This window comes from Panicum hallii, chromosome 7 (genome assembly GCF_002211085.1).
Source record: "Panicum hallii strain FIL2 chromosome 7, PHallii_v3.1, whole genome shotgun sequence".
Classification (NCBI taxonomy): Eukaryota; Viridiplantae; Streptophyta; class Magnoliopsida; order Poales; family Poaceae; genus Panicum; species Panicum hallii.
This window is the reverse complement of record NC_038048.1, coordinates 35,702,224-35,714,657: the sequence shown is the minus strand read 5'-3', so window position 1 is coordinate 35,714,657 and position 12,434 is coordinate 35,702,224. Positions and strand designations below refer to the sequence as shown.

Below are 12,434 nucleotides of genomic sequence, written 5' to 3'. Positions count from 1 at the left end.
ATCTTGGCCCACTGTAACCTCTTCTCACCTTATTTGCTGCAAGTAACTCTGAAGAAAATGCCAAGTCAAAGAAGACATATTCTGGATCTAGAAACCTGCTAGTGCGTTTCAAGTGTCCAAAGCTAAAGTCTACTGAAATCATATACTACGATCATGCCAATGTTCCAGAACTAGACAGGTTTTTGCAGGACATCGCCGCACCGAAGAACACTATTACATTTACAAATGTATGAAGTACCTACCAACCAGACTCAAGGTGGCCTTCCCGTTATCTGGTTTCTGTCAAGTTGCAAGCCTAAAGCTATTTTCAGACGTAGTCTGTCTGTTGTAATATCAGGCAGTGAATCTACTTTCTATCAGTAGAGCCCAGAATGCGAGAGCTTGAACTAGTACTGGCCTGTTGTGTGAAATGCTCTCTAAAATTATGGTACGCAGATTGTGAGAACTTGTACTGGTACTGATTTGTTGTCTTGAATGCATTGTTGGTTCTGATTAGCTCCCCTGGTATGCGGATGCCATCTTTTGTCGCTCACATTTCTGCTTGCTCATGGAGAGGGCAGCCGTCAGTACACGTGCACGGAGAGCTCTGGAGGAAACTTGATGTAAGCCTCCATCAGAAACCTGTGCCCTCGATCCGGTTGCTACAGATATGCCGAGGACCGGGGAGCCCGATCGCACACGATACGAGAGGAGATAGGATTATAAGTTCGTTACAGTTTTTCCCTACCTAATTGGCTGCGTTTTCCAAGAGATAGGAACGAAGGTTACCTCCTGATCAGATCAGGGCTGGCACGCAAATCCCCGGTCGGAGCAAGCGCTCTGGATAATGCATCTTTCCAATGTGTATCAGGATGGTCCTTTGAGCATCTGGAGCTTGCAAGTGTGACATTCGTGAGATCACCTCTCCTTCATTCAAGAACTTGATCCTGGAAGGCTGTGGCTGCACCAGGTTTGCTGCAATTACATCGCCCAAGCTCAAGAGCCTGGTTACTGACGGAGGCCGCATTACATGTGACAGCTCCCTTGTCATCGTGGGCCCTGCTGTTGCTCATCTGGCCGTATCAGTTTTTCGGAGTGTGCAGGTGGCGTTCATCTGAACGAGATGCCATCACTTGCCAAAGCATCGATTGACCTATGGTAACACTGTGACGTTAAAGCGGAAGAGCCTCGGAATTGAGTGCTGCAAGCTTGTGGACGGTATCTCTAATGTGATAAGCTTAGAGTTCAAACGCTTTGTGGCAGTGGTACAGTTTTCTCTATCGTTGCTGATGTATCTTGCTCACATTTTTCTTGTTGCGGTGGCTTTCTGATGTGCTTCTGGTGATCGGTTAGGAATCCATGGTGTTAGCAAATTCAAGAATCTGAGGGCCTTGTCACAGAACGAATAATGAACTAGTGCGGGCTAGACAACTTTCGGACATGGGGACACTTTCTTCGGTGTTCACCTAATTTGGAGGAACTCACAGTGCGTTCTTGCATGGTATGTTGTACTCTGGCTTTTAGCTTCTTTCGTTACTAGCTGAGGTATTTATGTTTTCTTACGTTTTAACACTGCTGACAGTTCTTCAAGAAGACTAACAGAAAGGTCTCTTCTTCCGCCAAATCGAAGAAGGCCTCTTCTTCCATGTGTCCGGACATGGTGGATGTCCACAGACCACAGCGAGAAGCTCAAGCTAACTGAAATCATATCCAAAGAAGAGGAGCATGTTTCCCAACTAGTTGATCTTCTGTCCAACATTTCAGGGGATCTTTATATAAAACTCACAAAAGTTGATTAGTGTTATTCTTTAGTTCTGGCCTTCAATATGGTCTTGTCAACTTCTAGTTTCTCGAGAATTTTGCAGAGCTTTGAGTACTGGCCAATGTATATAGTGTTATCCTTCATTAAAAAAGGGAAAAGGCTGATGTGTGAATCCCCCTCGGCCACTATAAAATACCTCTTGGCAATTGTTTTGATTCTTGTAGTGAGAGTACTCCTGGGAATGGATCATCACCCAAAATCCAACTAACGATATCTCCAATTAGCATCCAATTGATATCACGTTACCCTCCAGTCTAATCCTATTAGATAGTCCTCATCATCCAATCCCGTCCAATCCAGTCTCACCTACATAACTATCCATCCAACCAATCCAATTCATGCCTGAACGAGGAGGAGGAGGCCTTGGCCAGCCAGCGGTCCATGATGCCGTCGAGAACCAAAAAATTATTGCCCAGGTGGCCGGTCACTCAACGACGCCATTCTTGCAGGTCAAGCGACCTGAGAACAGAACAGGAAGAGTTCGGACACTTAGGCCTGGCGACGGACGCGATGAGCTCCTCCACGAGCGCTTGCAGGCCCTGCGCGGTTGCGCCGACGCGGTGCCGACAGCCCGACATTGACGATGTCAGCGCAGAAGAGCACGCTCGCGACGAGGTTGATCATGCCGCCATACATGGCCTCCTTGACGTCCACCTCCACGCCGGCGCGGCCGCGGAGGTAGGCCACCAGGACCCGGCACCTTCCGCTCCCGGAAGGCGCGCGTCGCCGCGAGGCTGCGCAGGGAGAAAGACGCGCGACGCCATGACGCCGGCAAGGTATTCCAGAGCGGTCGCAAAAGCCAAGCGCGCGCTTAGAGTCGAGGACGGCGTGCGCGGCGAGGTGCCGGTCGTGCGTGCCCGTGAGAGCCTTCCGAGTGGAGTCCGGGGAGGAGACAACCACACATGTGGAGGTTGGCGATGAGCAGAGTCAGGGCCGCCTGCAGCTCCCCGCCAAGCTGCAGCTCTCCCCGGCCTGCCAGCGCCGCGCTCCCCGCCGTGCACCTCGGCGCCACCCCGGCCCCAGGCTCCGCTCCGCACCCACGGTCCCGGGCCCCTGCTCCGGGCGGCCATGGCTGCTCTTACGTTTTTGAGCTGGCTCACGAGCTAAACGAGCCGGCTCGAGCTGGCAAACGGGCTGAGCCGAGCCGAGCCCAATTTTTAGCTCGTGAAGATAATGAGCCGAGCCGAGCCAGCTCGAGCTAAGCTACGCCGAGCCGAGTTGACTTGATGTCCCGTCTTACTTGACAGGTGTCGCTTGCGCAGCGTGTGCAATGAGTGATCCAGCAACGCGACAAGAAGACGGTAAAGATGAAGCGGTGGCATCCGACTTGAAATGAAGTAGAGCAAGACCGTAATAACTGATATGATAGGCTTCATCTTTGGAAATAATCCAGATCGTGCACACAACCTAGAGCCGTCTCGTGATACCAAGTCTTATTTCAATTTACTTTTCTTTTGTCTTTTGTCAAATATGTTATCATTTTGGTTAAAGTAAACCATATATCAATAGACGCTGTCATTAGGTGATGAGATAGATCCTACTCTTACCGGCCATATATTAAAAAGAACGTCGACTTAATTAGCATAACTGATCTAATTGCAGCCATACTCTCAACAATTATGCCAAAATATACAGAGATTTTATTTGGTCGCCATTGAAGTCTTGTCCATTCTTCCATTGGCTGAGACAGAGCCATCTTAACTACTCTTCACAATTTTTGCTAGTCGCTGATCAATAAGATCTAGTCAAGAACAGGTAGCCTATCACAACCATGCACCATCTTAATTACCTTCAATGATAGATGTGGATTGGTACCAACCCCAATGAAGTCTCGAGTTTATCTAGTAAGCATCATCTCAATGCATGTACTTCAAAATTCACCTGTTGTGACACTCACACACCATCATCTATTCTCCCTATAAATAGGAGCCATATGGTTCTCTTCTCTGCAGTGCATATAACCCAATCCATTTCTTTGTGTTTCTGCAGAAAGCTAGAAAGAAATGGGGAGCAAGGGTCTTAAGAGTGTAATCATTTGTGTGCTGATACTAGCAGGGATAATCTTGGAAGTAGAGGGCAAGAGTTGTTGCAAGAGCACTCTAGCAAGAAACTGCTACAATGTATGTCGTCTGAGGGGGGCTCGGTCAGTCTGTGCAACAACATGTGGCTGTAAAATTATAAAAGGCACTAAATGCCCATCTGGCTTTCCTAAATTGAACCTTCTCCCGAACTCTGGTAAAGAGGAAACATACTATTTCCATCTTGCTTGTTTATTATTTCTCACAGACAAAAACTTATTTACATACTAGCTGATTAATTGTTTGGCAGGTGAACCAGATACAGTTGAGTACTGCAAGTTGGGATGTGTGTCTTCTATGTGCGACACCATGAATAATGGTAAATTTATCATCTAGGATAATTTTAATTATTCTTTGGAAAATTGAAAAGGTTTATTGTTAAGACATACTATACCATTTTAGCTCCAGAATTTGTTGGCAAAGAGATGAAGAGCGACATGGAAAGCTGCAGTGATGCATGTGACCGTTTCTGCAATGGGGATGCCCACATCGCGTCCATTGCTGCGTAATCATGCATGTGCATGCCATGGGATTTGTTGTCGAAGACCAAGGTCTCATCATGATGGATGGTACTCCACATAGAAGGATCTTATGGGTCAGATCCAAGCTAGTGTGCCATCTTATCTATATACGTGTGTGCTCGCTCCTTTTTCATGTTCCTTTGTTCCAATAAAGGCAACCATGATGGATGTCATGTTCCTACCTATGTGTGCTCATCTCTATCGGGACTTATGTGTGTACCCTTGGCCGGTTAATATAATCACTATAATGAATATACAGTTTTATGTTACTTTTAAGTTTTTATTTGTTTATCGCAGACTTACACTTCTTTCTTTAAAGAGTTTATTCTCAGGATTTGATTGCTTAGTTCGCTGTTGCGGAATTCGACCTAGGCCTATATAAATGTTGTAGCTCCTTTTTAACTTCTTCTTCTGGGACATTACGTTATAACCATAAAGTCTTTCGAGGAATTCTTGCAAATCAGCACATGAACTAGGAATGAAATGCAAATGCGCAGTTGTGTGTTGTATGACCATATCAGTAGCATGAAGCTTGGATCACACCCTTTTTTATGGCATTCTCAGAGAGCAATTCACTGTTAAGTTTTCTCTCCTGTAATGGCTACTACAGCCCTGAAATTAATCATCCGTGGTAAAACCTAATTGCTTCGTAAGCCACCTACCAAGTCCAAATCTCCCCGCAACCACCCTTCATCCTAATAATGGCGGCTCCAGATCCAACGATCTGTTTTCGTCGTAGTCGCCAGCTGTGGCAGCAGCGTTGGCTGCATGCATCAGGCACACTACATACGAACAGGATGGTCCCCTGCCATCTCTTGGCCCGGCGATCTGTGCACGCTCCACGCGAGCACAATGGTTGCGTTCCTGTCTCCACATTATAGAGGTCGTGAGACTCATGCTACAGATATCTTCATCACCATGTTCACTCTTTCTTCGTTGATTTCGTCCCCCCACAACCCTTATTTCCCTGACACAGTAGAGAAAAATATTGGCGTGCACTGCTGAAGCATATTCCATTAACAGAAAAGTTACTTTCCCATTCAGAGCTCTCTACAGGGGAAGGTATGTTTGGTTGGATCATTTGTTCCTATGATCCGATCACGCTGCTAATGGAATATGTTACTTTTCTGTTTGTTTCGACACATACGTAAACAGATACCGAGTCGTAATCTGACTGTTACCATCCCATCAGAAACTTGATACCGCCGAACTCTAGGCATTAACGGACGCGCGATGCACACTACCGGAGACGGCACCTTTGCCGAGTGCAAAAATTTTTGCCGAGAGCATTTCGTCGGGCACTCGGCGAATAAGACCTTTGCCGAGTGCCGCACTCGGCAAAAAGAAACACTCGGCGAACAATAGATTTGCCAAGTGTCAAGCGCTCGGCAAACAATGACACTCGGCAAAATCCGTTTTGCCTAGTGCCCTATGCTCGGCAAAAACGGACACTCGGCAAAGCTCCGTCAGCTGCGAACGACAGCAAACGACCGTTAGCTTTGCCGAGTGTCGGTATCGCGAACACTCGGTAAATGTGTGATTTGCCGAGCGCTTTTTCTGGACACTCGGCAAAACATATTTATTTTTTTCCTTTTTCCACCTAAACTTTTTCTGTTGTAATTCTAGATTACCTTGAACTACATATGCAAGTTTGGCACATTACTCGAATTGTTTGCGCAGGGGTGGCAGTGGAAGCTCCAGCGCCGGCCAGACGGTGCGTTCTGATTCCATTACGCAGGTTAACCAAACAAAACTGGAATTAGCTTACATTGTATAAATTACCGGTGCTTGCTACTTGATACCGTTTGCGTTTACGTTTTCAATCCTCAATCAAACAGCATCTTGGTGCTTTAATCTCTATGTTGTCCAGCATCTCGTTTTATTCACATATTTGAATAAATCTCATTTTTCGTATTCATTATTACAACCTCTCTGTGAATCGAGCACTTGTATTTCGCTACTGTACTTCAGCAGTTTCTCGTAATATTTGTAAGGAGGACAGTGAGGCATGGCGCATCTGACCTTGTGCAATATATGTAATTAGGTTGAACATAAAGCAAGGTTGCAGAAGAGGGATTAATCTTGTTCATATATAGAGAGGTGAGCACACACCTTTCAACTAGTATTTTTATGCTGAGCTTTTGACTTCATTCTGTATTCTGGCATTCATTAGTTTGAGATCGATCAGAAACACAAAGGTTAATGAATCTATTATTTATTTCATTTTAGCATGCACTTTTAAGTTGATAGTGATATATATTCTATCAATATAGCCAAGCTTCTCACCAGTTAGAGCATATATTGGACTCCGGTAGTCGTTAAAAATCCCCGACTTGCGACTAGGGATGGTAAAGAGCTTTCTTAAAATTTAGTCTAGATAATTAAGGCCGGCTCCTAATAGGATTGGGCTCTGATCTTATACAATTTTGAGCTATATATATATATATATATATAAGCCAAGTTAGATTGTGAAGAGATCACTAGAGTCATGATTCGTTACCACCCCTACTTGCGACCCGTGTTTGAAGCATGGTACCTTCTTATATTGTACAAAATCATGGGTGGGTCTCCCCCTTTGTCATGTTCTTTTTGTGAAGTGTTCCTTATCATTATTAATTGAACATATAACATGCAATATTTTTTTTGAATGTCTTATAAGAAATTGTCCATGCAATATTTTTTTGAATAGCCAAATAAAACATTAGTTGGAGCTTTCTAGTTTTTGTAGAATTTATAATTGAATGCCATTTTTTACTAGTTAATGATAGCATGAACGCAAATGGTGATATGGACTAATTGATGTATCTTATTACATTATGCAGGATTGCAGGTGTTGCCAAAAGGACAGTCTAGACATCATTGTAGCAGGAAAAAAAATCCGTGATACTTTGAAAGTTCAGCGATCAAACGACAAACTGCGGGAGTCATAGAAGAAAAGTTAACTGTGCTGGATTCAGGTCCATCTTCCTAGAATTAACATCATGCTTGAAATATACACAATAGCATTATCCAATTTCCTACGTACCTACCAACACTACCGGATTCAGGACCTTTGCCGAGTGTCTGGGACACTCGGCAAAACTCTGAAAACACTCGGCAAACGCTTTGCCGAGTGTAACACTCGGCAAAGGGCACTCGGTAGCGAATATTCCGGCAAAGACGTCTTTGCCGAGTGCCCGACACTCGGCAAAGGCTTTGCTGAGTGTCAGGGCAGGCACTCGGCAAAGAAAAGTAGCCGTGACGGCGTCTTTGCCGAGTGCCTGAGAGATGGCACTCGGCAAAGATAGGCACTCGGCAAAGGGCCTAGTCTTTGCCGAGCGCCAACCAGAGGGCGCTCGGCAAAGTTCAGGTCACTTTGCCGAGTGCCTTTTTTATACACTCGGCAAAGAGTTTTTTTAAAAGATTTTAAATTTTTTTTCCACACCATTTTACAGAGGCACATATTCATACAGGCATATTATATATTCACATAGGCACTCGGCAAACAATTTTAATTTTTTTCACTATTTGGCACTAAAATTTTTTGTTGTGATACTTACATTATATGCAATAGTATGTGCAATTTGTGCCCATTAATCGAAGTGTTTGCTATATTTCGTCAATTTATTTCATTTGATTGAATTTCTTGTAATTATTAAAATTTGAACTACAAGTCACATGAATAATGGAAAATAATGAATCAAAACCCGATATTCACGTTATTGAAGCATGCGTTGAGACCTTATCGAGAAAAAAACCAGAAATTTTAAATTTGTTGTCCACGAAACATGACGACGAACTTATTGTTCAGTTGTTTTTAAAATGTATAAAAAGCAAATATGGTCCGAAAATTATGAAACTTCTCGAGATGTAATGATATCACATGGGGAAGCTGTGATAAAAATCTGACAAGGTTTCATTAAAATTACAACATACGATGCTTACAAATTGAAAGTTTTCCAAAGAGGTGTATGATTTTATATAAAGTCCAATTAGGTGTTAAGCATCGTAGATTGCAAACTTTCATGAAATCTTATAAAAATTTTATCACAATATCCTCACATGATAACATGACATCTCGACAAGTTTCATAACTTTCCGACCAAATTTGCCTTTTATACAATTTAAACACGACTCGAACACAATTTAGTCGTCATGTTTTGTGAATAGTAGTTTTAAAATTTCTGGTCCTTTTTTCGATAAGGCCTCAAAGCATGCTCATTAACATAAATAATAATTTTTCATTCTTTTTTTCCACTATTCGAATGACCACGCAGTTCAAATTTGAATTATTCAAGAAATTTAATAAAATAAAATAAATTGACGAAATATAGCAGACACTTTGAGAAATGAACCTAAATTACATATGTTGTTGAGGAGAATGTAGAATGACAATAGAAAAAATTTTGGACAAAATAGAGAAAAAAATATGTATATTTTGCGAGTGTCTTGACCGGGCACTCGGCAAAACTCCTCTTTGCCGAGTGTCTTCGACTAGGCATTCGGCAAAGAATGACGCCGTTAATTGCGTGGCGCTCGTTTGCCGAGTGTCCTCCTTTGCCGAGTGGCCGACACTCGGCAAAATATTTTTTGCCGAGTGTTTTTCGTTGCCGAGTGCCTGGCACTCGGCAAAAAGGGAGTTCATCGTGTGTTTTTCTTTGCCAAGTGTAGCACTCGGCAAAGAGTCTCTTTGCCGAGTGCCCGATATTTAGCACTCGGCAAAGCCCCGGACACTCGGCAAAGACCGCGTTTCCGGTAGTGCAAAGTCCTTTGTTTAGATCCACTATTAGCTATGAGAGTGGGAGAGTCCTGCCTCTAAATGTCACAGTAGGAGATTTAAAACATTGCTGTTTTGGCGAAAGAAGAGGAAAGAGAGAAAGCCCTGGCAACTTGCAATAGAATATATAGTGGCCGGGCAGACCTACTGATATATGGAGGTGATGGAAGGCATTGTGGATCTGTAAAATTTCATCGCTGGCAAAATGGAGAAACTGTTAAAATAATTTCATCAGCACACAAGGACTCTTCTCTAAATTTTTGGGCGTCACGAAATCTCAAGTTTGTTGTGTTTTCAGTTCTTCACGCGCGTACGTTGCATCGACAGCTCGAGGTCCGCAGCCTCCGTGCGCGGCCAGCACCTAGCTTGCGTTGCTGATGATCATGCAGTAATCCCGCTGTTTTGGCCGTGTCTCAGGACTCGGGAGACATGACACCTACCGACCTACGAGTCCCTACTACGTGTAGATAAGCTGGATGCTTGCCTCGCCGATCAGCTAGGGTACCGGTACGGACCGTACGGTGCCCCGGCCCGTCATCCCCCAGGGACATCGAGAACGAGAACTGGATGTGTGGTCTGTGGTGTACTGATGATGTCTGATGTCCGTCACCACGCTATCTCCTACACTTCTCCTGGCAACGACTGCCGGCTAGACAGACAGTACCGCGATGCCTTGCAGTTCATTTTTGCATCGATTTCACTGCCATCTTACATCAGTTCCTTTGTCTTTTTTTTTCTAATGCTGGCAGCAGTTCATTTTTGCATCTCACAGTAGTTCTTTTTTTTTTTGAAACGATCCCACAGTAGTTCTTATCGAGCACTAGACATACGGTAGTGATTAGTGAATCTGGTCAGATAGCCTGCCGCTCAGCGAGTCAGCTCTGGCCCAGCTGTCAGACCTGGGCGAGCTTCGTATGGTATGTGATGTGATGGCAGCCTGTCGGCTCGGCGTCCCACTCCCTGTCCCATCCCACCCACTCCGCATTTCTTTCCTCTCTCGTCTCTCCCCTGGGGAAGGCAGGCTGATGACAAGCTAGGGTTTAGCTTCTTCTCCCCCTTTTGCTCCAAAGCCGCTGTCCCCAGCCCAGAATCCAAATCCGTGGACACGCCTCTTCAGCTCAGAGAGCGCGCCGCCTGTCATGCTCATGGTGGAGCGCGCGCGCGGCCTCCCCTCGGCTTCGCCTCGCTGATGTAAATCAAGAACCCGCGATGGCCGCAGCCGCCACCAAGCGGGCCCGCGCGGACGGCGGCTCGATCTGCCGCGACCGGCTGAGCACCCTGCCGGACGACCTCCTCCGCCACGTCCTCTCCTTCCTCCCGGCCCAGCAGGCCGTGCAGACCACCGTGCTGTCCAAGAGGTGGGCGGATCTATGGCGCTCGGTGCCCGGCATCAACCTCGACCTCATGCATTTCCGCAGGTCGCCCTACGAGCCGTGGACGGAGACCTCGGTCAGGATGGAGCGTTTCGTCAGCAAGCTGCTGGTGCTGCACGACGCCCCGTGCTTGGATGCCTTCCGGCTGGCTGCATCTTCTGCTGGCCACGATTCGCGTCGACACATCGATGCATGGGTTCGCCGTGCCATCAGGGGCAACCCCTTTGTGCTGGAGGTAAGGAACATGTCCTCCGACGGCCATGATTTGTATCAGTTGCCCCATCTGGGCTCCAGTAACCGTTGGCGTCGGCTCAAAAGGTTGAAGCTTATTGGTGTCTCCTTGGACCATTCTTTCGCGAAGCTGCTCCATTATTGGTGGCCGCACCTGGAAGACTTGGTTCTCGTTCAATGTCAGATTGGGTTCTGTAGCATTGAATCCGACAGGCTGAATAACTTGGCCATCCAGTATTGTACAAACCCACCTGCAGATGTATTTGTTATCAGGGCTTCTGGTCTCGCTGCCCTGAGCCTGGCTCTTCACAACAACAGCTATAGAAATGGTGTTTCATTACATGTAGGGAATTCCCTTGTGAGGGCATCAGTTACTTTGAAACGTGATGAGTTCTCTCCAAGAAATGAAGCCATGATTCTTGGCAGCCTATTCAATGTTGCAAGTTTGGCGATGAAAGATTTCCAAGCAATGGTATGGCCTTCCTTACTATGTTGTTGCTCCATGCATACATATCTGTTAACTGACATTTGAAGGTTCCATGATAGTTTATCCTTAGCTTGATTTAATTTCTGTTTATCTATTTCAGGCAATTCTGGATACGGAATTATTTGATAAACTCCCAACATTTAACAATCTGAGAACCTTGACTCTCAACCCATTCTCTCTAAACTCTACCGTTTGTGATGTCCACAATTTCAAGGCTCTTGGAAGATTCCTACAGAAGACTCCTAATATGGAGATGCTTACTTTGGAAAACTTCTGGGTAGGAACACACTTATAATTTGTCTGTCTACTGTGAATATGTGACTGCTGTTGATCTGCATAAATTCTTACTGTGATATGATTTTTTACTGTTGAAACTACTTATTATTAGAAGGCTAACACGAGCCCTGCATGGTATCTACCCTACCTAGTTACCGTTACTATGGAAGTCTTGGATAAATTTATCTGGTTGATTTCACATGAATTGAAAAGTATCAAAGAAACGTGTTTCTTAGAGTTAAAGAGGATTAGAACATAAATTCAATCCAAATTAGGAGAAAAGCCAAAATTTGAAATTTTAACATGTTACTGACAATGGAAAATGGGAATTCTGGAAAGTAGCCATATGTTATCCTTTTATTTATTTATTTCTGAGTTCTCTGTGCAGCAGGTAGTTTCTTTGGATGCTTAACAAGTTGTACCTTGATTTCAGGTGGCACCAACTGTTGAACTGGTTGAAGACCCTGCGCTTCAAAACTTGAGAACCTTAATCCTGGATTCGTGCAGTTTACATGATAACTTTGGGTTATTGCATCACTGTTTGCGAAACTCTCCAAATTTGGAAAAGCTTATTGTACAATATTGCAAGGTACTTCATTTTTTTTCTATTAGCCTGATATTTTACACAATTGCTCAATTTATCTTGTTACCAGTAACGTACACAAATCCTTTATGGTGGAAAGGTTTCAGATAGTTCCACTGGAGGGGAAGGCAATGCCAAGTCAAAGGAGGAGTCTCAAAACATGGTGCCTTTGCACTGTCCGAAGCTGGAGTCTACTGAACTCAGATACCATGGACATGATGCCAACATTCCGATACTGCGCAGGCTTCTGCTGGGAATCTCTGCACCAAAGAATTCAATGAAGTTCACCAATATGAAATATCGGTTCGTGATGTGTCGAGTTTGCTAG

At 44.8% G+C, this 12,434-nt stretch overlaps 2 protein-coding genes across 3 annotated transcripts in view; both read left to right on the top strand.

Moving 5' to 3' along the window:
• LOC112899565 (beta-hordothionin-like) overlaps window positions 1–4,676 on the top strand; it is a 76,534-nt gene extending 71,858 nt beyond the window's left edge. The window contains exons 1-3 of one of the 2 annotated variants that reach the window (XM_025968075.1): window positions 3,735–4,036; window positions 4,130–4,198; window positions 4,282–4,654. In XM_025968075.1, coding sequence (XP_025823860.1) covers window positions 3,805–4,036; window positions 4,130–4,198; window positions 4,282–4,388 — 408 coding nt within the window. In that variant the 5' untranslated portion in view covers window positions 3,735–3,804 and the 3' untranslated portion in view covers window positions 4,389–4,654. Of the gene's footprint in view, window positions 1–3,734; window positions 4,037–4,129; window positions 4,199–4,281 lie in introns of those variants that run through there. The other variant, XM_025968076.1, reaches the window with a different exon arrangement.
• Window positions 4,677–10,365: 5,689 nt separating this feature from the next.
• On the top strand, window positions 10,366–12,434 carry LOC112900711 (MEIOTIC F-BOX protein MOF-like). Its single transcript, XM_025969533.1, has 3 exons — window positions 10,366–11,232; window positions 11,348–11,524; window positions 12,207–12,434. Exons 1-3 carry the CDS (start codon window positions 10,366–10,368, stop codon window positions 12,432–12,434), a joined length of 1,272 nt encoding a protein of 423 aa, XP_025825318.1.

What these genes read in the sequence shown, in the direction of transcription:
- LOC112900711 (XM_025969533.1), top strand. Translation starts at nt 10,366, where the DNA reads ATGGCCGCAGCCGCCACCAAGCGGGCCCGCGCGGACGGCGGCTCGATC. An exon ending in TGAAAGATTTCCAAGCAATG is followed by an intron (nt 11,233 to 11,347) that starts GTATGGCCTTCC and finishes TATCTATTTCAG; the next exon opens with GCAATTCTGGATACGGAATT. An exon ending in TTACTTTGGAAAACTTCTGG is followed by an intron (nt 11,525 to 12,206) that starts GTAGGAACACAC and finishes TATGGTGGAAAG; the next exon opens with GTTTCAGATAGTTCCACTGG.